Below are 25,625 nucleotides of genomic sequence, written 5' to 3'. Positions count from 1 at the left end.
AGTAAGTTAAATCTCGGCGTAAACTCGTTTTATCTAAATGACATCCGTTTCCGCCGTCACTGTGATTAGCAGAAAAGTGTAAAAACAATTAATGTGACATTTCCCGCCTTTTGACACACTCCTCAATTAACTTGATTTGTTATCAGCTGTTCTCAGTACACATCGCTTATACCATTAGCTGCTGACATTGGCTTTATTTTCCCAGCCTACTTGATGATAGTTCAATGCTAACAGACATTTTGGTAGCGTCACAGAGAAGTATATTTACTACTCTGTAGCAATGTGTAACTCACATTTGGCAAAAAGTGAGTTCATGGTGGCTATAAATGAAACTTCAACTAAAGGAAAATCAAAGAGTGAAAACTTTAGAACGTGTTTGGAAAATACCAGAGTGAGTAAAAAAAAATCAATTCAATCAATATAGCTTTGATCATACTAGTGGTTTTTAAGTCCAATATTAAAATAAAACGGTTGTTAAATACTGTAGTTTAAGATAAATTAACTTTGCAACTCATGTAAAATAAAAAATGTAACACCTTCAGTTTAATGGTTTTAAAATTACTTTCTGGAAGATAAGTTAAAACAAATTATTCTAAAAACGAAACTTGGAGCTACAAATAAATTGTTACTCGAACACGTGAATACATTACTTCTTAACTTTAAGCATCTTTCTCCATCAACCAACATGACAGCTAAAATCCCAAATATACTTTCGTGAACTCTTAGATTGTTTCCAAAAAGTAAGCCTCTGCCCAATGACTGGGAGGAAGTTATATTCATCTAAGTCTCCAGCTGAGTTTGACTTTGTTTGGCTCCAAAATTGTGTCCGCGTCTATGTCCAAAAGTGGAGGGAAAGGATGTTAGAAGATGAGGTCGAATGGTGCTGTGGTTGCAGAATCAATTATGGATTGAACTTAAAAAGCTAAAGACAATTTGAACGTGATTCCCCCAGGGTTATTTATAGTGTTTATCCACGGCGATAAAAGAGTACAACACTATGATAGGTTGTACGATCGAATAATTAAACAAATTTTACCGACTACGTAAAATAAATGTAATATGATTCCTGTTTATAGTCACAATATAACATTGGCGGGTTTCTCCATTAGAAAACAACACAAAACCATCGCATTACGAGCTGAAGCTAATTTATGGCCTCTTAAAACTAATAATTGCTAATATCAAGTGGCCATTAATATGTAGCATTTAAAATTTAATGTGCCATTAGTGCATTTCGCTTTAGCTGGTTAATAGCTTGTCCAAAGAACCAGCAAGCAGGTAATGTTAGTTAGACTGGAATGAACTGGAGAAAAGTCCATGAAAAGGGTTTAACAATTGAACAGAACGTAGTGCTAGGTGAGCTCTATAACCTATTTTCTATAAACTGGCCTTATGCATTTTCAAATGGTTCATAGTAATTACTTAAGCTTTTTGAATCTTACATCTACCATTTAAACCAAATGCTTTCATAACAACTCAGACAGGAACAATTACGTTAATTGACTAGAAGGGAATTACATGCAATTAGTCAAATAGGCCATGATTCCGACCTGCCTCTATCTGTCTGTCCGTCTGTCTGTCTGTCTGTCTACTTCCTAGTAGCTAATTACCTTTTACTATATTCAAAATTATTCAAGACCATGATAATGTGGTTTCTTGCAAGAGATAACTCATAATGGTCAGGCATTCTATTAAATGTTTTAATAAAATGCAATAATTTGTCGTCTCATAATGAATATGATAATTATTGTACAGTTAATGTGTTAATTAGTTCAGCGAAAGCTTAATTATCAAACAGTTATGAGAGAATGGCTGGCTTTCACACAGTTGTAGATATAATGGTTGTTTGAAAGTAATAAATTGCTATAACTGCTTCTGATTCATAAATCTATAATACACGTCAACGTTTGTGATTTTAACCATGATCGTGTTCAATATTAAATTTAGCACCCAAACTGTCAAATATGTGGTTGCTTAGCCTACATGGAAATATTAATGCTAAATTTAATCTTAAAGTTAAGCATAATCAATTCACAAAGTCCAAATATGTATTTACAATAAGCTCTCTTTACTGTAATACATTCACATAACGTCAAGAAGTTTAGTTTAACAGATGCAGCTTCTATTGAAATCAAATCATCCTTCACAAACTAAACGTTTAGACTAAGAGATTGCAGTTTATGTGATCTCTAGAGTATGTTAACAACTTCTGCATCAATTTCCATGATAAATCAAGCTACCGTCACATATATCTCAGACAGAATCATTTCAAACCTCCAAATCTAATCGTGGACTTTCGCATCCTTTCATTTTCGTGAAGGCCCAAGGGAAGTGATGTGTGCCAGAGAAAGGTTAGGCTTTCCCTGCGATGATCTGGAGCAAAGCCCAATCTCATATGAATATACAGTTTGATCGTATCAGACCATGTGAAAGGAATTCCAAAGAGGTTAAAATCGTGAACTCGATATATCGTTTAGGTGCTCGATCTCTTTCCGTATAGTGGTTGTAGGCGTGTTCTGGTGTTTGGTTGTAGATGTGCGGTATAGTTTTTTGTTTTTATGGATAAGTCTTCATATTTAAAGAAACGTTATGAAAATTTGCATACCATTTTTGAAGTCAAAACTGTTGAACAATCTATGTGTAAGAACTAATTACACGCATCAACTACCTAGTTTTCTGAGTGTAACGACTGTGTTTCAAGCATATAAAGGGAATGCCACCAGTAAAATGAATTCCAACTACTGTACAGCCATAAAATGTTGGAACAAGTGGAAAGACAATCAGTAACTAAGTTTTATCGAGTGAAGAATTTCGTAAATAAATTACATGATTGTATTGTTACTGATTTTACGAGAATAATGCAATTACTGAACGGGTGTTTGATCTATTTCGTCAAGGTTTTATTGTCACAGCTACAAGTCATCTCACTTTATTTCACCAACGACATTAAATAAACCAGTGTGTATATGTATGATTAAACTTATTTGATAGTTGATAAAAAATAATTCTACGAATTGGTTTAAAAACAATAATTAGGTGAATGAGACAGACAGATACATATCAAATAGTAGACACCATAGATTAGAGGTCTACTCCTTTAATCTATGGTGAAACCAGTTGATAAAAAATACTCCACCAATTGGTATAAAAACAATAATTAGGTACAAAGAGACAGAAAGATACATATCAAATATTAGATTAAAGGTAGATGCAGAATTGGACCGGTTCGACAATGCAACCTTTAAGTTTAAACATAGTTTAAATAACAATATTTTGCCAGTACTGTATAAGCAAACTTGTAATGTTAATGCACTTTCTACAGGTTAAAAATACAACACTTGAATCACGAAGCATTTCAATAGTGCAATGCACTGTTGAACAATCTAAATATACTTAGTATGTTTCCACGAGACGAAGTAGAGTGGAAAGAGTACAAATAGACGTAGGAGGAGAAAGAGGCTTTGTAGTCTCTGAACGTCTCGTCCTCATCTCGCTTATTTTTGTCTTTGTGACAAACGTGACCTCCAACGTCGCGACGTGAGTTACTGCGTCCCGGAAACGTCCTGGAATAACCGCGACATTCCACGTGGCGGCGCTGGAGCTGGAGAAGTATAAATACTTCCAGCTGGAGTGCAACTCAAAGTAGTATAAATATCCTAGCTCGAGTTTCATCTTCAAGAGCCTCTTGTTGCTTCAACTGAGGCTCCTCTTGAAACATCTGATAAGAATCATTGAAGTGCTTTGGCTTGAGGATTCCCAGGTTGAATTGGTGAAACGAATTTGTTTGGTAGAGATGGGTTGGTGACTACTTAGTAATGTTTTTTGTGTGGGTTCGATTTCATTAACTTCGAAACGTAATCCCATGCAGTACTTGACTTCGCTGTAAGGAAGAATTTTATGGATCTAATGAGAAACGGAATTATTGAAATGTGATATTGTAAAAAAAAGTCAAGTCGCAGAGAATGTAGTTTAAAAGGTCAAAAAAAGGTATTCGAAGCTAAACCAAGGAGATATACAATTTTTGTTAACCTCTACACCCGTGGAATTTTCATCGAAAGTCCCACAAACATGTTTAAAAAGAAGCAGCCAAAAACTATTTAAACTTTTCTGGATATGCCAGGAACAAACCTACCTTACTCTGACTGAAGTCGGTAACCAATCCGGTAGCAAAACACTCAACAATATCAATTCATTCGTTATCATAACTGACCCCATTTGTCGAATTGTCAATTTTCCTCTGAAATATTGAAGATTTTAAAATTAATTTACTATTCACGTTCAATCAGAACTCAAGTACAAACTCGTAAGTTGGCAAACCATACAAGAAGACCATGGTTTGTCTGAAACAAACATTCTCCGAAACGTTGAACTTTCCCGTCGGTGTTCAAGAGACAAAACTCCACGACTTCTTCGCTTCATCAGTTAACTGCAATCTCGAGGTTTCCCGTCGATCTGTCCCGATGAGCCATGACCACAGCAACAGCCGCCACGGGATGTACGGTAGAAGTGGAAGTGGTGAACGCAGACGTAGATTGCTCTGTCGTTCTCTAGAGATTGGACTGGTTGTAATTGGAGGATGTTGTCAACCATTTTATTGCAATCTTATAACGATCCAATATATTGGACATACCACGAAGTGTCTGGTCGTAAATCGTCTGTGAAAGAAGGATGGCTTGGTTGTATACATGAATTGTTACTTGGTGGAATGTTGGAAAAATTCTACAACGGTCGGTGAAAGTAGTTGGTTTTGGTCTGCGGAATGATTGAACGTGTTAATACACACGGTAGTTGTTTGGAAACAGTGCATCTTTGACCATCAGAACAGAACCTTGTTGTTGAACAACCCAATAGGAAATCAAGAGTAAAACTAGTTTAGCTGATAAGCGTAATTTACCTTAACCACATAAAAAAACTTATTTAGGTCCAACATTCGCATTCACGGCCTTCTACCATCAGCCTATCCATCAGCCTATCAGCCTATCAGAGGCCTTTAAACTAGAAAACTGCTTGGACAATGTATATCTACAGTAAAGTTTGCACGACGTTTCACTTTTAAGGGTTGTGGATTATGTGATCAGTAAGCTACATTCCATTTTAAATTAGTCACTTTATAAATGTTATCTTGCCTGGCCAGTGTCGTGATAACAAGTGATCGATCGAGACACAGTAACTGAGAAAGTGATGTCTGTTTATCTGTAGTCTGTAGTGGCCCAGACAAACAGACAGTCCTGTTTGTCTCGAGTTATTTACATTGATACCACTCAAGTCAAACAATCTCCAGCTGCTAGATGTCTTCTTTAGTCTCCTACTTATCTATAAGGGGACATAGTCCTGAGCATAGCTTCTGGGGAGCCATATGTAAATTTGATTATAGCCGACTAATTACTTTTTGTGCGTGATAATACTGACAACTATTCATAGTGGAAGTATAAAGTTATTGCCTAATGATGTTAATGGATATAACGGACGTTAACAGTCGTAAAAGATATAACTACAATCAGTTTTTCAAACACATATCCTGACTGAAAAGATCGACAATTCCAAGATTAACTAGTTTGTTAGTCCGTCACCACACTATTACTACCGCGGGTCATTCCTACCCAGACCACGTCCACGGCCTGCTCTGGCATTTGTCATTACAACTGGAGTAATTGCCTGTTGACTGGACTTTTATAGGATTAATGATACTGGATAACTAATGGGATTGACAGCAAGGATATAGATTAAAATGTCAAGGTACATACGGATATATAGTTGATAGACGACCTGTATTTTGCTACAGATTTTTGATAGATAAATTCTTAACTATGAAACAATTTTTGCTATGTTGTTTTACAATGAAATACACAAAAAGAAAGTGAACCCTACAAACTATTAATACACTACAGCCAAGAAAGAATATTTCGGAAGTGGATTTCTTAAAACATTTACGTTTCTAGTAAAACAATTGAGAGTATTTTAAGATAAACAGTAACCCGCCGAGGTAAATATGACCAGTATTTCAAGCAATCCCTTACTATAGTTCGGCCGCTTAGAAAACGACCTGCGCGCTAATGCTAAACCAATGCTGGAGGAGGTCGTTTTCTAAGCGGCCGACCTATAGTTTCAATATCCACAACTGTATTATCATAAACAGTTTTGCTTGATGTATGATAAAGTAAAGCGTTGCTAATTTGGTTAAAATCCCAAAAAGATAATGTGACTTCCTGGGTCCCAGACAACCATAATATTCCTCTGTCTTGTAGAATTTGATTGCTCAAGTCCTTAGGAAAGAACTAATAAACTTACCTTCCAGATCCATCATGGAAAGCCATATATTGTTTATATCCTCTATCCATCCAATTTTCTCCCCCTTTGAGACCTCCACTAACAGCTGTCTTGTTTGTTGCAGTTCTGGCAGGTGATCTCAGAGGAGCACGGTATCGACCCCACGGGCAAGTACCAAGGAACTTCCGACCTACAGCTCGAACGCATCAACGTCTACTACAATGAAGCTTCTGGTATGTTAACCTCCTTCCTCTACCTATTGTGAATGAAAGTTGAATGACCTTTGGGTAACAGATTTACAAATTGGTATAAAAGAAAACAAGTTTTGTTGTTAGATAGCCTTGTAAAAAGGCATGAAGATAATGGAGAAAGATTTTCTCACAACAATTCAGGGATGTTCAATAAAATGTTTATGCATGATTTCAAATGCAGTAGGTAGTTTAGGTATTCCCTTGTCTGTAGTAACGATTGCCACGCTAATGTTATTTAAGCGACGATATAAGGCTACGATCTTACTACTGTATACTCTTTTAGTACTGTATTCCCTTTATCAATGAGCCTATAATTTATTCATCAAAACAATTTTAATTCGCTAGAAGAGTGAAATCATTATTTGTCTAGCTTTCACAACCTTTCTAAGCCTAGCTGCATATGAGTTACACAATTTTACCTACTGTGTATTTATCGCATAGTTTACTACACCATTCTGTATGTATTGGAAACCGTCATTTAGCTTGGTAAACTATAAATACGGCTAGGAACTGGTTTCAAAATGTATTGTTGGAAATTTTACAAATAACGCTAAAATGTACCTATGCTATACTGTAGATAAAACACAAAACTAAAGCCCACATATATAAATAAGTAATAAAATATTTATCAGTGTATAATATATAGTGGTGTACATAAAAATACATAAAATAAATACAATTCCGACACAAAATAATGTTTCGCCTAATCTTTAGTAAAAAAAGGGATGGAATCAGAAGGAAGAATGATAACGGTTTCTTTCGGTGCGAATTCATTTTGCATAGATTTATTAAAGAACAACTCACAAAGAATGCGTTGGTCTTCCGGAATGTCATCGGAGTTGTTTGTTCCGAATTTAAATTTGTTTCCATTAGTTTGTTGTTCAGTTTGAACACTGACCGATCCAAGGTCTTCTACGGATTGACAAGCCTTATCCTCCATGGTGGGTTTCATTTGGTTCTGAACACTCTGCAAATCTTTGGTAATTTTCTCAACAGCGTTTTGAGCTACACTTAAACGTTCTTTCGTGACCCTCAGCTCGACTTGGAGATCAGTATTTTCCCGGTGCATCTCATGTATTATCTTCGTCATCTTCTCCGCTTGGGTAGCGATGGTTCTCAATTGAACTTCTGTGGTCGCTTTTTGAACTTGCGTCTGGTAAATCAGCCGATTCAATTCGGACAACTGATTTTTCAACGCTTGCTGTTCTACTTCGTGTTGGGATTTTATTTTAGATATTTTAGTCTCAGGGCTGCGATTCGATAGTAGTTTCCTCATTGATGTTTTTAGTTCAGTCACTTTGTTTTTCAACATGAGTATTGTCTCATCGTCTTCCTGTTTCTCTTGCTTGCACCTTGCCAACTCTTGCACCAACTGCGCTATTCTACTCTTGTCTCCGTCTCCGAGATCCGATATGGTGACGTTTTGTTGACGCGGAGTTATTCTATCTTTGGAGCAAAAGTTGACTGTAGGCAGTTTTATATCGACTAGCCTATCAGTTGGCTTGGTCAGCATAAGGTCTTCTACGTTTGCGTTCAAGTCGTCCTTTCGACTGCCTTCCCAGAGAAACTGTTTTGGATCATCAGTTTGCTGACTACTTAAATACGTGTGCCAATCTCTACTCGGGACCCATTCTGAGTCATCGCGTTTAGCTTGATTTGCAATCTTCGATTCCTCAAAGTCAACCGTAGGTTTTTTATTGATAGGTTGTATAGGTTTGTCTTTCTTAGGGTTCGTCGCCTTCGCGTCGTTTGCGTTTTTAAAATGCACAGACTTCATGATTGATTGAAATTACGGTGTAATTTAACCTAAATTTTGACTTGTGTTTGCCAATATTTGTATTTGTTCAGCTGACCGTGAAACATAAATAAACAATTTTCTATTACTAATTTGGTTTAAATTATTGGTTACCTCTAAAAAAATATAACTATACATTATTCAGATTTATAACAAATCGCCAAATTACTACAAATTTACTCTCAGCCATATTAATTATAGCTATATAATTATCATAGAGTAACCAACCTTTAAAACATCTCTCGTACGTCCTAGGCTGAAATTATTATATGGACGGTATTCTATTCCTCTAAGGGACATTTTTACCAACCTTTTTACAGCAATCTCCTGTTTTACCATAGTTTTCAGACGAACCTAATTTTTATGATAACTCTATGTATGAACATCGACAAATATTTGTCTATGGTATGAAATAACAACAATGTTTTTTTTTTTATGATAGGATGATTGTAAAACGCAGTTTGTTCTTTTACTCAGTACCTATTTAGATTTTGCATCAACAAACAAATATGTCAAAGTTGCCACCCAAGCATCGAACTTGTCAAAATCGGGCAGGTCAGGTAAGCCATTAAACGAAGAAGGAATGCGTGAAGATAAGACAAGAAGGCTAGGTTACACCAGGCCACTCCCAAGACTCCAAAGTAGGGTAACTTTAATGGCCTCTTCTCTAGCTATTGGCGGTCACAGGTTCATCTGATACCAGCTCCTGCATTCCTGGAACCGTTCCTGTTCCAGGAACAGTTGAACAAGAAGAGTTGCAACTATGGAACCCTGTAGTGTAGATGGACGCGACACGCAACATTTAAATGTCACATTACGTCCGCTGCCGCCCTCGTAGACAATTTCGGGCGGGAAAAGTAAACACATTCCGCACAAGGGAAAATTGGATTATTAGCATTTGTAACTGGCAGTGAAGGACATTCTTTCAGACCGGTTTTTCAACTGGACGCCCATGGCAGTGACAAATATAATTGCTCAATTTTACAAACATTTGGACGAAATGTGCAGTAATGGGTTAGGCCCCTGAGGGGGTAGGATTGGTTGTGGATTGGTTTACTGAATGCACATTTGTAAGTTAAAGTAGCATTCAATTAGGATTCGCCAAACAAGTTTTGAGTTGGAAATTGTGTGAAACTACCAGAGCGAGAGATAATATTGATTAAAAATCTAGTCAGTGGATATGTTGATCTGATTGAGTATCTTTTTGGTGGTTCAAAACTGGACCCAGCTATTTCTCATTGGGCTTTAAATAAATTATCCTTACTAATGAAGCTGATCTTGATCAGTAACATAGCTACACAGACTCACCATTCTACCTCTGAGTAGTACGTTTTCTGTGCTCTGACTCATAAGAATATTTTTGTTGTTAAGTTTGTGTCTAGCATCTATTCTATTCTGAGCAACAGATATACAGATACCCTGACCATTTCAATTGTCATGATCGTATACTGGCCATATACGTTTTGAGAGTAGCCACAACACAAAAAAAGTTTATTTTGTCAGTTCGAGTTTGGCCCTTATTCTATTTCGAGCGACAATAATGCAAAGCACACTCATCACTCTTGCTAATTTAAATTCTTTCATTATTATTTTAATGTCTATAATACCTACATTTTGAGAAAATGGTAACTACAAAAAAAAAAAAGAATTTTGTGCAGTAGTGCTTAGCAGTTCGCGTTGTCGACATTGTCTTTGTGTCGGAGGTTGTACAGTACAGCTGTATCGGTTTGGTGTTTGGTCTATACCCTCAGTGGATGGCTTGATCGCTCCACGGTGGCAGGTTGTCGCACGTCCATCGGTTCCGCCTCGGACACCAACCTTCGGCTTTGTCTTTCGGCCTTGACGACGCTCCGACGTGACCACCGAAACGGAGGTGGAGAAAAAACGTGTGAAGAACAAGTCTCGTACGTAGCTCGGATAAGGATCCCGGACTGCTGCTCCTCGCCACCAGTTTCCTAATGTATATAACAAGTGGGAGAATTGAAGAAAAATATGTTTCCATTTGAGCGTTTATGGTATTAGCTTTGACTATTAATACAACTTCGGTATCCAATAGTCAATGGTATTAGTGTAGTCAGTTAAAAGTCATAAAACCGAATCATTCCTAATGCACCTAAAACAAAATTGATGAAAACAGATATTTTTTCACAATACATTTTGAATCTTTGAATCCGAATGACATTCTTAATTACGTAAACACAACAAAGTATATGGGTTTTATATTATTTACCTATATAACGTGCAGTATGTACAATTAGAAATAAATGGTATCAGCATTCTGACACATATTTTCTCCCATAAGCTTGTCATCAACCTTTTATCATAAACGGTGAGAGTAAATATTTTATATATAATTTTTAAATAAAAGAAATGAAAAAAACGCCTGGAAATACCATGAATTTGTACCTACATACCAAATTTCATCAAAATCGGACTACAGGTGTGGTCTGTAGCTCTGTACACACGCAGACACACAGTGGTTTACAAGTTCGAAACCCACTTTTTTGGGTTCAGGGGGACTCAAAATTGATATATCCACTCAAAAATCAAACTCGAAAATTTTAACGAAAACGACACTTTCTCCATATTTAAATGTATAGGGGGAGAAAGTAAAAAAATAAAACTAAGGTAAAAACTTATGTAACAACAATCATCATGAATCTTAAAACCTAAAGGATACTGTAAGTAACTGAACAATAAAACATTTGAAAGTTTATTGCAAAATCACGGTATCATGGTTCTTCGTAAACTTTTAGAGATTTAGTTATTTGATTTGCCTTGACACATTCTTTGAGTTTCTAGCCTTTGCTCACAATTTTCTCCATTTGTTGTACTGTTCCAGTATTTCCAACACCTCCCTGCTCTTACTTCTCGTAGTTTTCTTCTATACAATTTCAGCACTAACATTTTCCTTTTGTTATGGACAGAGACTCGTGCACTCCATTTATTGATGTGAAGTAATGAAACAGAAAAACAAAATTATATTGTAAATTTTTTTAAATTAAAGCAATATGTAAGCTTGTTCTTAATTTCAATGTAGGCATACTATGGAATCAGTTTAGTTTGGAAAAATATAGTTTAGTCAAATTAGCTAGTTTTACTATATTCTTAATAAAAAAAGCCACTTATAGCTTTGTTTCTCTATTATAAAGGAAATGTCACAGCATTTTTTTCTCTGTGGTTATAGTATCAAATTACAAAAGCAATAAATTCCATATAAAATGTTCAGTTCAATTACTATTAGGCCTATTTCAAATTTGGTAAAAAGTGAGTAAACATCTAAAACTAAATACACCAGATTCAGTACTGTAACATATCTCAATATTTTCCCCGACTACATACTAAGGATTACAGTATACAGTAAGTAAATCTCATTAAAGTTTTTTTTTTACGTTAAAGATTTTCTTTAAAATTTTCTTTGAACATTTTTATAGTCAGAGTCTCAATATTTGTTTTGGTAATGCTACTTTTCATTTATGTCTACCAGATGTTAAACAATTTTCTAGTAGATATGAGCACACTCTGTAGAGTTTTTGTTCAAACAACTCAAATCTTGCTCAACATAGCATATTTAACTGTGCACAAATGACAGTTTTATCTTTGTGGTCTAAACTGAGATGATTTCTAATAATATTATTGGGTAATTTGCATCGACAATCATTTTAAAAGATTTCCAAATTAGCTTACAAACAGTTTGTAAAACATCTATGATCCGTATACATATAAAACTACTGAAAGTATGAAAATCAAGTTCTTAGATCTCATTATTGAACATGAACTCTCATCAATACATATTTGTTATTATTTTTGTTATTCTTTGTCCAACTGGAGGTTAACTCCTTATAAGAATTCTCTGAAATCCTCTTTGGTAAGTGAGAGGATAATAATATGCCAACTTAAATACCATTTCACATGATGGTGGAAGGGAAACGGACAGAAAAGCAACTGTCAACCCCATGTCCGAAGAATTCGCAAGGGTAGGATCGAGACGCGCCTCGGTTCGACTCGTGCAAATAAGGAACCATGAACTAATCTCCTATTTATTACGAGGGTAGAAAAATACATGACTGGTTCATAAACTCTATTAGTCACGTGCACGTCTCACAGACTACACCACTGATTCTGGCATTTCCCCTAACTTAATAGATACCAAAAAAACATTTTGTCAACAAACGTCTTGATTATCATGACACTGAAATTAAATATGATTCCTAAATAGTTGACAGTTACACTTCCCGTATATTTCAACAATTTCCATGTAATGAAATTACGATTGGTAGCAATAATAGTACAATACTTCATACTTTACTACACCATGAGGTTTTTAGGATATCATACTCATGAAGAAACCTACGCTAGATATTAAGAATTTTACTCACTATTCCATCCTGAGTTGAATATGTTGATACTGCATCGCCATAAATGAAGATGTAATGCATTGTTTCCATGGTTTTAAATTATTTTTACAAATTTCAAAATATAAACAGTTTAGTTGAATTACCTAGTGACAACAGAATTTACTTTCTTTGTTTTTCTTTGCCAACATTAAATCTTTTCCCCGGACCTACCCTCTCGCATGTAAGTGGGCGGCATATTGGAGAATCCACGCCCCCAAATAGTTAATTTTTTCTAGGGAATGAGAAAAAAATAGTAAAATCAAATTTTCTTGAACTCGCTATCGAAAACATCCCTCCTAAAAAGAATATATGGAACTTGTATCGCTCTGGATTATCGCTTATCAAGATTATCTATCGTTCAAAACTATCAGGACACTACAAAATAACTATATACCGTACTTAGACAATTAATAGGGGCCGATCAACTAAAACCCACGTTTGATAGTATCAGCCTATAGATGAATACACAACTAATCGTCAAGTAAACAATACTAAACCCATTCGGTTTGCTTACGTTAAACAATCGAGGTGTGGACAATCGTTAATTATAACGTTTCATAGAATAATTGAATAAACATGACCGAGAGTTTCATATATCGATTAGCATTTAAATTACCGACATAGCGGTTGTCTGAGTCTAAATTACATGGTTGTGATCTCCTAATAGCCATACAACACCGTGTCTAATTACATTCAAAGAACTTACCACGTTTGATGGAAGTTCATGTCTCGTTCATTGTCCTAAACTCTGGAACATCCGGAGACCACATGTGGGCCACTAATGAGATGACGTCATCATAACGTCTGTCTGTCTGGGGCTAAGGTTAATAATTCCACCCGCAGCTGCACCCGCGGGAGTTAAATCCAGAGCCATTCTATGAGTTAAAAGCCAGTAAACTCTTGAGTGGAACGAATCTCGAAATGATTTTCGTTACTAAGCAATGTTGCTTTTCAAACAATGATTACAAAAAGTTGTACGTTGTCTTGGTGTGGTATACGATTTTATGTCTACACCTCATTGATGGTGAAAACAATAATTATAGTAGGGTGCAGATACTAGTGACTTCTGAACCTATTATAAATTAATTATAAACCTAATAAAATAAACCTAATTGTATGTGTGTTTTGATGCATGTTTCAGTATGTTCAAGTGTACCTACTGACTGTACCTACTGGCAAACGTTTTCTGCAAATTTTGGGTTAATTTAACATAAGTTACGCTTCCAATAATTATTGAGAAGCATGTTTTAAAACCCATACTATTTAAGGTATAATATTTGCTGGTGTAATAGTCTTTACACGAACTATACACAACCCAGACACTGCGATTACTGCGAACAGAAACATACCTTAAAATTGCCTCCGCTCAACCGCACGACAATCTGGTAGGAAAGTACATCAATTATTCAAGATATCTTTGTGTTGATTAATATTACCATGTTTGTATCGCCGCATGGATTTCGTACACGGTCTTCAAATATTTTATATGGGTACTAATTTCAATTTCCCGTCTTGGTTACACCAAGTGGAAGTCGCTAGTATACATGTACCGTAGTTTGTTTCACAGAGTAGGAAAAGGAGTACGAGAAAACAAACATTAGATTTCATTAAAATCGGATAAAAATCCGAAACAACGCACTGTAGAAAGATAGGATTTCCTCTAAAAGAAAAACCTCTACGAGATCGTTCATTTTCTTTTATCTTCACCGAATCCAAAACCACAACTGCGGCGGAAACAAAGGTTGAAGTTCACACGATTCTCGTATCAGCGATGAAAGCTTGAACGCCTTTCGCGCGAACACAATAAATCTGAGCGATTATTATCAGAAACAATAAACGTGGAACGACCTAATTATCGTGTTTCCTCTCCGCTCTCCATTGTCCAAGTTGATGTTGAAATGGCGTAACTCAACGCCGAACACCTGAGTCAGGTTCGAGGTCAAGCGAAGGTAACCGGTGACAAATATCGCGTCGTGGACGACTGCAGGAATATGGGAAATACTCGTTTTTACTTGCAGTTTTATTAGTTAACAATTCTGAACCATTCAAGATATTTTGAACGTATCCCCTGTATTTTTTTTAAGATTTCTTTAAGCTCGGACTCCTCTGTAAATTTGTGTACAGTGCCGTAGTTGTGATTATAATCAATATAATTAACAGACTAACGACTGTGACATTTAAATGAGTGTCCGTAATGGATACTATCTCAGACAAGGGAATAGAAACCAACTAATAATAACTATCTACTGTAGTAATAGTTATAGCCTGCTTTAAAACCTAACTAAACGTCAAACAAAGCTAGGTACGCGCTCAATGATAAGCATGCAAAGGCTAGTTAACTGATAATAATCAGACACTCATGTTTTGATAAGTAGAAACGAGTTAATTTACAAACGAGAATAGCACTACTATTTAATTTATACGTAAAATTGCAACCTTCTTCACAGTTTACACCTTGACTTTGAAGAAAGTGTGGTGGTCTTGCAAACCTACAAATTGCTTGCTGCAACCTAGTCATCTCTCTGCCGACATTTCTTCATGAGCAGTCACGGCAACAGGTCCCATACTGCGTTCAGCAATGACACTGATTCAATGCTCACGACCGAGACCTGGTTTCTCTAGAACGCTTCGTCAAGCAGGTGAAACGCCTCGGAGCGTGTCGGATATGATCCTTGGTATCCTCGGATAGAATCCTTGGTATCCCCAGGATCCTTACGTTCATTCTTGTATCGAGATTGGTGGAGGACAAAGACTACTTGCAGGTCATCTCGCCTTTCAGACTGACACTAAAATCATCCACGCCCGGCACGACCTACTGACGTCACCGGAAATGGCCAAAACTACTTGAAAGAAGCAATTGACAAAGCTTCCGGTCGCGAGTCATGCTTCTGACGCTTCAAGTGACACCGTGTTTGGCTGCGAATTCCTTGTAAGATAACAAAGTCAAGTGATGACACACTGATGGAACTAGAATGCCGTATGACTGATTTAATTTAGCCATCATACTTTGTTCTGAGCGTTTCTTTCGAATTTGCGTTCTTAACAATGGAGACTTGTATTGTAAATTAACACAGACATTTTGTAGCTAAGAGCTATAAACAATGTATTGTGGGAAATCGATTGCCTAGGCTATATGTGGCCAAAAAATGCAAAAGACAAAGAGATGACTCACAAAAAAATTGATCATTTACTGTAGGATGGTGGAAAAAGCAAATCCACATCATTGTTGGAGTTTTTGTGGTTCAAAATCAATAGTTCATATTCCCATGCTTTGTCCTTGAATGCATATACACTAGATGGTTCATCAATTTCAATTTGTTACTTTTGCAAAACCTTATTTTTTAGTACCTACATTTTTTACGCTATCTTATTTTACACTATATGCTTAACAAAAGATCAAAAATAACAAAGTTACAGTTCCCTTATTAGGTACTCCCTTTCTTATTATATTCCCTTTTAATATCTTGCACATCATTCTGTGCAACTTACATTTATTTCTGTAATTCTATAGGTTTTTGCTCTAAGTTAAGGAGATAAAATATTGAATCGTTTGACAAGTCAACAGAACTTTTTTATAACGTCAGATTATCACACATGAAGATCAGGTATAGCATTCTTGATACCTAATCCTACCGTTTTGTATTCCCAAACCAGGGGCGATACAGGTGGCTTTGTTTGAAGTCTAACATACAGAATGCACACAAGAGTACCATGTTGAATTGTTGAATATGCTTTACCACAGGATAAACTGTGATACACTCTGACCTTGATCTTAAACTAAACTGTGTTCAGACTCTAGCCCCAGTTTATGATCAAGTCAGTTTTTTGTAAACCATTTTTTTCAGTTTTTAGAATTGCAAAGGCTTCACTTTTTTTCTTTAGTTTTACTAAGGAGTGCTCAATATTTTTTACCAAAAATATTTTGTCTGCAGCGAGCCGACACGGAAGCTGTGGAAAGTACGTTCCTCGTGCCATCCTACTGGACCTGGAGCCTGGGACTATGGACTCCGTAAGGTCAGGTGAATACGGAGAGTTGTTCCGTCCAGATAACTTTGTGTTCGGCCAGAGCGGCGCAGGCAACAACTGGGCCAAGGGTCACTACACGGAGGGGGCAGAGCTGGTGGACGCTGTGCTGGATGTGGTGCGGAAGGAGGCGGAGAACTGTGATTGTCTGCAGGTGAGTGAGTACTGAGTAGTCGAGGAAGTTGAGGTTATAAAGTCTGAATATACATCAGCATCTATATGGACACAATATAACTTAGTCAGAGTCGGCCTTAGGTAGTGCAGGGCCCTGTGCAAACATCCAGAGCCCTTTTTTCTGAAAAGATTTCCCCCCAATTGCCTTATTGCTGCACATGCTCATAGGATGATAAACTTTTGGGAAAGCGGCAACATCCGTCATCATCTCTCACTATAGCGGCAACAATCAAGATAATTTTTAAAATCACAGACTCCTATGAGTAGAACAACATCTTGATCATGTTCAGTGATTGTGGTTTTTTTAGGTACTTGACATGGAAATGCAAAATTGGGCAAAGGGAGATTATTGGGGATTATTAAAAATCAAAATATTTTACCAATAAGACTTAGTGTGCCCACCTTCCCCCTCTGAGGTACAGGACCCTGTGCAGTTGCATCATTGGCTAATGCCTAGGGCAGGCTCATAAAAGAGTGTCTTTATTGACATTTGGAAGGAAAACTGAAATCTGTTATCTGTAGACTAGGTTAGCAGCCAGAATAAAATCACTAAACAACGAATGCAATACAAATATTCAGTCCATATTAGTTTTCTACACCAGATTCACACAAAATGTAACATCTGATGAAACAAATTTTGTAAGTTTAAAACATTGCAGCTAGACTTCTCATCTCATTATAAATTTTGAAGCTCGTTTTTCGTCTCTAGTTCATGTACATCGACACTGATCGCTACTGTCGACGAAATTTTGTTTCTATTATTTTAGGGTTAATTTTTTAAGGGAGTATGTTTTATCGATTGCAGCTTAAACAAAAGCTGTAAAATTTCATTTAAAACTTCTTTTGGAAATCAACATTTTGTCTAAATACACTGAAAACTGTCAAAAACATCAGATATTTGATAAAAGTTGCTTTTCTTTGGTTGGTTGTAAACTTTTGTTAAAAACACTATTAGATGCAAAATATATTTAGCTATAATCTACTCAACTGATTGAGTCATACAAGGAAAATCAGGTTAGCAAATAAATGGATATCATATCTGATTTGTGCCATATCTGACTATCTCTGTGAGTCTATTACTGAACTTTAAGTTCATTTCATAACTTAAAATATTTTACATAATGTATGACTGGTGACCAATAACTCCTCAAAAAGTTAACTTTGATAGTATAGTATCCCATCTCCTTAAAAATAAAATGTTCTAAATATAAAATATGTGTACCGGTAACTCTTTGTTAGAAGGTATTCGAATATGAACTCTTTACTTAATACAGCATCCACAAGTTAATTTTACTTGTGTTGTTTTATTAAAACTTATTTATTTAGAATTTAAATTTAAAAGAGAATAAAATAATCAATCAAATGAAGGACTGCCAAAATTTGTTCATTCAAATACTGTACCAGTGTTTTGTTGGGCAGGTATGGAGAAAAAATCTGTTTTAGCAAATTAAAACATAAATAAGCTAAATGAATACCGAGGCATTTGTAGTATTTGTATCAACAAAAACCTTTTCAAACTAATAGAGTTTGTACATTTTCTAGTATATTCTGATATCCTATGATGCTTAACTGCAATTCAGTTGATGGTATCCATCAAATTGACTTTTCCCAGCTCTCCTCCTATGATTATCCGAGAGCGTTCCTCCTCCGACTTTTTATAGCTGACATTTCAGCCCAAATGAGAGCCTTGGGAAAGTAATGTCACTTTGATAGGCCGACAAGCTGCATGTCATGTTCCCAGTGAACATTTCTGCCGTCTCCGCAGCGTCCAGTTAGGCTACATGCAGCCAGTCATTCTAATACTCGGCAGTAAATTCTTTTCACTGCATACCATTAGAGATTTACAGTCTAAAATGACTGTCACGAAGCGTCTTGTTAAATCATCATTTTAAAACCTCTCTGGTATTATTAGTTGACCTACTGGATCTGTACATGCATGACTGGCTAGAATCGGAATTTTATGGTCAGCGATTTCTTGTTATTTTGCTGCATACTTAACTGCAAGGAGTAATTTGATTGGTAATTGTACAGGAATTATCTGTACACTTTCTCCTCGGATTGTGGGGAAAGCGAAAAATTCTCTTTTACATTGCAAAAAGTAATGAGTTTTCTGATACTGTATAAAATTAAATTCTTAATTTAATTCTGTCTTGTGATGTAAATATTTAGATATGTGTGTATATGTAATGTACAGTACATATTAAAACATATTGAGGTCTTATGTTTTTACTCTAATCATTTACCGCCCGTTTTCTCTATTTTTTTGCTAAGCTATATTAGTTTGAATAAAGTAATGTCTATTATTACTTCATAAGAAAATTAACTTTTATAAAACTTAAAAAAGTTCCAATTACTCTATTCTTTTTTAATATTGCCACTTATTACTAATTGTTTTAATATCCTCATAAAAAAATATTCCATTCATTTTATTACAAAATAACTTTTAATAATATTGAAAATATGTTACAGTATGAAAACCCGTTATGACAATTCTACCATGTTATTGATAATTTATTATACTGCTATAGCTCTACAGAAGTTACTACTTTGGTACTTTCATCTAAATAATAATGCTAAAATTAAACTATTTGTTTCAGGGTTTCCAGCTAACCCACTCCCTGGGAGGCGGAACTGGATCAGGACTTGGGACTCTTCTTATCTCCAAAATACGGGAAGAGTATCCTGACAGGATCATGAACACATACTCTGTCATGCCCTCGCCCAAGGTAATTACTTAACTTACTGGTATTTCTAAAGTAATTATACAATACAGGTGGTAGAAACATTTAGGGACTCCGGGATTTGAAGTTACATAAAGAAAAGAAAACAATTTTTATCAGGGTAGTATCATAAGTTATTACAGATTTCAAACGATTTGTATTTTTATCCCAATTTATTGATAAGACTAGATTTTAGTATTTTAACATGATCCAAGTTGAAATATCAAAAGGTTAGCCACTGAAAAACATTCTTACCATTTTGTGTTCTGTACAAAAAATAATTTGAGTGAATAGTGAGGTTTGGTGAGTCGGTGGCTCAGTCAGTTAGCACCACAGACTTCAGCTACAGGCCAAAGGCAGTGATTTCTTGGGTTTGGATTGTGGTACCTGCCACTACATTTGATCAATACAGTCATAGACAAATATAATAAATATTGACTGTCAAAGGAAGGTTCCGGCGCCGACCGTTAGGAGTGCCTTGTAGTTATGGCGCTCACCGGTGCAGCGCCTGCTGGACGCATACGGCTCCTGCGCTCCTCGTCTGCCTAGCGGTGGACGCCAGAACTTATGCTAACCGCAGCACAGCTGACGGTCAATATTTATTCTATTTGTCTATGGTAGAGTTCACCTTTATACTGTTGGAAAAGCTTGTTTTTCTAGATAAGTTCAACACATAAGCCCGATGCCTATGCAAGGTTAAAATGTAAATGCAAAGCTAAAAGAGGCTGCCAAACTCTTTTTCCATATACAAAAATAATTTTGTTTGTTTGATCAGTTGTGGTTACAACTTTGTATGGTTAAGGTCTTTTATGGCCTTATTTTTATTAAATAAAATATACAAACCAAAAAGAATAGGTAGTAACAACTATTACCTTTAACTATGAACGCTAATTTACCCCTAGGATGAAGAAAAGGTGGCTAAGACTAGTTTAGAGAGTAAAAAGTAAATTTGATTACAATGGAGGACCACTGCTACCGATGCTATCTTGATAAAAGACAATCAAATTGTGCATACTTCAATTTGGGGCTACTCTTGTATACTTGTCACTTCTTTGCGGTTCTTAGATCTCCCAATGAATACCACTCTAACAGTTTGTTGTCAGGTTTCAGACACTGTAGTTGAGCCTTACAACGCCACCCTCTCAGTACACCAGCTGGTAGAGAACACAGACGAGAGCTATTGTATAGACAACGAGGCTCTCTATGACATTTGCTTCAGAACTCTCAAGTTGACCAACCCCACCTACGGCGACCTCAACCATCTGGTGTCATTGACCATGTCCGGAGTCACCACCTGCCTCAGGTGAGTGTAGATAAATGTTATTGATGGGCTTTTACCAAGTTGTTAAGAATGAGCAACTTATGATTATCAATCCCAGCAGAACTTTGGTTCATAGCCATGATATGTCAAAGATGTGGAGAATGTACTTAGATTGAAAACAAGTTTAATTCATTTGTTTAATACATTTGGTTTTACCCCATACTGGATACTGTCCCACCATACTTGCAAGATTAGTGATACTGTATTAAGATTATGTTATGTATTGTTTGTGGAGTAAAGTTATTATTTCACTTGCAAGAATTGGCATCTATCTCACAGGATCTGTGTTTTTTAATGTATTTTCCGTGTCGGCTCTCTTGATGGATGAGAAAATTATAAAATAGGGTTAATGCTCGCAATCAATATATTCTCAGCTGGTAGCATGTACAAAAAGTTATAACATAAACCATTGGGTTTTGCTGTTGTTGCCAGTAAGTACCACGTTTACTCCAGTGAATTGTTGTGTCCATATTTTATTGTCCCCGTTTTAAAGTTTCTCCTTATACACACAACTATTAATTATCCTTAAATGATGACTGCAGGCCCGTTTTTGACCCTGTCAGCGCCCCTTTGCAATATATATGTAGGGTATCCACCGACCGGGAAATCCGGGAATCATGTGTGCGTTTTTTAACCAGGAATTATGTGTGAATTTTGTATTTCACCCTGGAGTTTTCAATCTACGGTGATCGCACATGACAACAGTGACATTTCCGTGACCATGGGAAACGATAATATGTCTACAAACGGCCGCGAGGGATGATCAGAATATTGCCACGATCACGGAAGAAGATGATAATGTCCATACGACCACGGGAAACATGAGAAGAAGAAGAATTTTACCGCAATCGTGAAAGACGATGATGATCTCCAAACGACTGCGGGACATGATTAACATTTTGCCGCAATCGCGGGAGAAGATTACGTTGTCTTCACGACTGTGGGAGACGAATACGATGTCTACAGGACTTCTGGAGAAAAAATAATGATTTTTAAACGCCGCTAGGGATGATCAGAATTATGCCACGATCGCGCAAGACGAATGTCCACATGACCGCGGGAAAAGATCATACTTTTTCCTCATTCGTGGAAGACGATGATCTTCATATGTCAGCGGGAGAGGATTACAGTTTTGCCGCAATCACGGGAGATGATTACGATGTCTACACGGCCGCGAGGGATTATCAAAGTTAACCGCGATTACATGCAAATACAACCGCCAATCTTTTTTATTTTCCAAAATTTTGGCACCCCCAAATAAACGCCAATTGCCTCGCGCCCTAGGCACATGCCTACCATCCCTATTCGGTAAATCAGTCCTGGATGAATGTAATTATTGATATTTTTTGTCCAAAAGGTTCCCGGGCCAGTTGAATGCAGATCTCCGCAAGCTGGCAGTCAACATGGTGCCTTTCCCCCGTCTTCACTTCTTTATGCCAGGGTTCGCTCCTTTGACAGCACGTGGCAGCCAGCAATACAGAGCTCTCAGTGTCCCTGAGTTGACTCAACAGATGTTTGATGCCAAGAACATGATGGTAGCTTGTGATCCTCGTCATGGCCGCTATCTAACGGTTGCTGCTATCTTCAGGTTTGTTATCTTTTTGCTGACATTTTTTTTCTTGAAAACATTTATTATAGTGATCGGTTTAACCTTTTACAATCAGAAGGGCTTCTTTTAGGTATCTTAATTTTTTGATGGCCAGATCTTAAACTTCTTTTGTACAGGAGCTGTGATTAAACTTACATCTGTTTTCTCCAATGGTACTGCCCAATATAAGAACACTTGAAGGCTCATTCGGTTAGCAGCACTGCACAAAAAATCATGGTTACCTCCAAAACATGTTGTTTTATTTTGTTATGTGCAATCCTAATAATTCTCAAACATAGGTGTGTTCTCCAATTAGACCCAAAAGTTCTCAAAAGCTCTGGTAAGTTTAATATGTTCAACTATGTGTTTGGTGTTGTTCATAAACAATTACTGTTTAAACATTTCTAACTACTCTTTTCTTCCTACCAGAGGGCGAATGTCAATGAAGGAAGTCGATGAACAGATGCTCAATATCCAGAACAAGAACTCGTCCTACTTTGTAGAATGGATTCCGAACAACGTCAAGACAGCAGTGTGTGACATTCCACCGATGGGGCTGAAGATGTCCTCAACATTCATCGGAAACACGACAGCCATCCAGGAGCTATTCAAGAGGATATCCGAGCAGTTCGCCGCTATGTTCCGTAGGAAAGCTTTCTTACATTGGTACACAGGCGAGGGAATGGACGAAATGGAGTTCACTGAGGCTGAATCTAACATGAACGATCTCATCTCTGAATACCAACAGTATCAGGTAAAGATCATCTGTTGTTGAAATAGATTTCGGAGACTCTTCCACTTGTACCCATACCTGACCTAAACATTACAACCTACACATTTTACAAAAGAAAATTGATTAGCTTACTGCTCCTCTACAAATTTAATATTTTTTAAATAACAAAATTGAGTATAAAGCCATAGACACAAAGAATTAAATATAGACTGTCAGCCATGCTGCGATTACCACAGGTTCTAGCGCACACCGCTGGGAGGGCCGTGTAGTTACTTAGCGCGTACGCCGGAACTAAATGGCGCTACCAGCGTTGTGCACCGGAACCTATGGTAACCGCAGCACGGCTGACAGTCTATATTTAATTATTTTTGTCTATGATAAAGCTCACTTGACAATTAGGAAATTGCCAGTTCAGTTCTGAGTAAAGTGAGCAACTTTTATAAAACCGTACCCAGTTGTCGATGGGTAACAGTTGATCTTAGTCAGTAACAAAGCTAAACATAATATAATATACTCCACCTGAATTCATATCAGCTTGTGGTATGTAAATAAAATATGTCACTATCTTGACAAAGGGATTAAGCAAAATGAATCAACAGTTGTCTTGTGAGTAATAAAAACTTAATTAAAGAAATGTCCTTTACTTTAATGACATTAACTTTCAGTTCAATGAAAGAAATCTTCAAGTAAACATTGCAAAAATGTTAATGATAATGAGTTTCAAATAAACTTTTTGGTGTTAACATATTTAATATTTTTGACTTTTATCATTTATCAATGAATTTGACTTACAGGAAGCGAGTGCGGAGGATGAGTTTGACGAGAACCTCGAAGACAATGAGGAAAACGCCCAAGCTCAGTACGACGACTGAGTGATATGGTAGGTTTTATAGTTGAAACCAATCAATAACAAATTTAATAAAGCACTTTATTTAATAATAGTATTAAATTTCATGACCCTTTATTTTAAAATTTGCTTAATGGAGAATATAATAACACACAACTAGTTGTTGCTACATGTGTGCCCTGCTACATAACTTATGATAAAATAATTCAAACTGGTGGCATATTATTATGACTTGGTCTGTGATAATTCTTGCACTTACCCATTAATCGCTTAACCTACCAACGAACATCCTAAGATTTAGATGATTAATTGGATCACTGAGTTTATTAAATCAGTTTACCGAGTTACATGCTAGTTGGCCTGTGGTATTCGAGTATGGATAACAAAAAGTTGTTTACTTGTTATTTTGTTTCAGAGAGGAGAAAAAGAAGAGGTGGAGTTTTTTAACTGCTTTAGTGCCTTAAATAAATGTATAGAGGAGGTCAACTGTATTTTGTATTGTAAATCATTATTATGTGTAGTTTGTATAATTAAAGAAGATATTATAACTTGTTGCATTTAAAGTGTATTTCGGAATCTACTGCACCAGATTCAAATGAACAACTAAAGGTCTGGTCACCTATTGGTCAAAAATGTAAAAACTTAATGAAGACTGCCAAAGAGAATCATATAAAAACTATTCATGTATTTATCATTTCAAAAATGTGCTTGTTTGAATGTTAAGTTAATTAAATGATTGTAGTTTAAGTGTAATTTATTTTAGAATTAAGGAAGTTGTCGACTTCATTACAGATTATATTTATACTTGTTTTATACTTTTTCACATTTTGTGTCAATAAATAAGTAATTATTTAAAACGTATCTTATTTCAATTCCTGTTGCCAACTTTTGTAAAAGGAAGCTGCTTTATTTTCAATTGTCACAGCTTAAAACTATTTATTCTATAGAAACATTCTCTAGATCTATTCTAGGATTTTTTTAATTTGATCAGATATATTTAAAATAAAACTTTCAAAAGGACTGAGAAGGAGGATAGTTTGTAAATGATAATATTCTATATAAAACACAATTTACTGTGGAGATCCAACTTCACAGCAATATAGCATATAAGGATGTAACATAGGGTCTAGATTTGTAGGATATTTTGTGAGGATAGCAGGCTTACCTGAATAGGAAAGAGTCAAAACTGGCACAAGAGACACACAACTTTAAACTATATACACAAATTACAAGTGTCCCTTTTGCTCAAATTCGAGCAATTGCTAAATATTACAGGCGTTTTAAAACGAATAACAGTCATAATTTCTGATGACTTTAAAAGATTCGACTTAAAGATTATGGAAATACTCAAGATGTATATAACAGATCAATATAATCAAAATTTCTTGAAAATATCTTATCATTTTTCAAAAGATGATTTTGTTTTTTTGTGTTTTCTACAAATAGCCTTAGTCATAGCCGTATTCGATTGTCTATAATAGTGATTATAAATTAAAAAAAAAACATTAT

At 36.1% G+C, this 25,625-nt stretch overlaps 1 protein-coding gene across 1 annotated transcript in view; it reads left to right on the top strand.

Moving 5' to 3' along the window:
* The window catches only part of LOC128994055 (tubulin beta chain-like), a 37,420-nt gene extending 12,464 nt beyond the window's left edge, over positions 1-24,956 (top strand). The window contains exons 2-9 of the mRNA XM_054418271.1: positions 6,392-6,500; positions 16,643-16,887; positions 19,505-19,633; positions 20,731-20,930; positions 22,306-22,536; positions 22,966-23,290; positions 24,064-24,149; positions 24,532-24,956. Of these exons, the coding sequence (XP_054274246.1) occupies positions 6,392-6,500; positions 16,643-16,887; positions 19,505-19,633; positions 20,731-20,930; positions 22,306-22,536; positions 22,966-23,290; positions 24,064-24,141 (1,317 nt within the window). The 3' untranslated portion in view covers positions 24,142-24,149; positions 24,532-24,956. The remainder of the gene's footprint in view (positions 1-6,391; positions 6,501-16,642; positions 16,888-19,504; positions 19,634-20,730; positions 20,931-22,305; positions 22,537-22,965; positions 23,291-24,063; positions 24,150-24,531) is intronic.
* Positions 24,957-25,625: the final 669 nt, after the last annotated feature.

This window comes from Macrosteles quadrilineatus, unplaced genomic scaffold (genome assembly GCF_028750875.1).
Source record: "Macrosteles quadrilineatus isolate MER2022 unplaced genomic scaffold, UCM_ALF_1.0 Scaffold_5__1_contigs__length_97177068, whole genome shotgun sequence".
In the NCBI taxonomy this organism is placed as follows: domain Eukaryota; kingdom Metazoa; phylum Arthropoda; class Insecta; order Hemiptera; family Cicadellidae; genus Macrosteles; species Macrosteles quadrilineatus.
The sequence above is the reverse complement of the archived record's forward strand: the minus strand, read 5'-3'. Positions and strand labels throughout refer to the sequence as shown.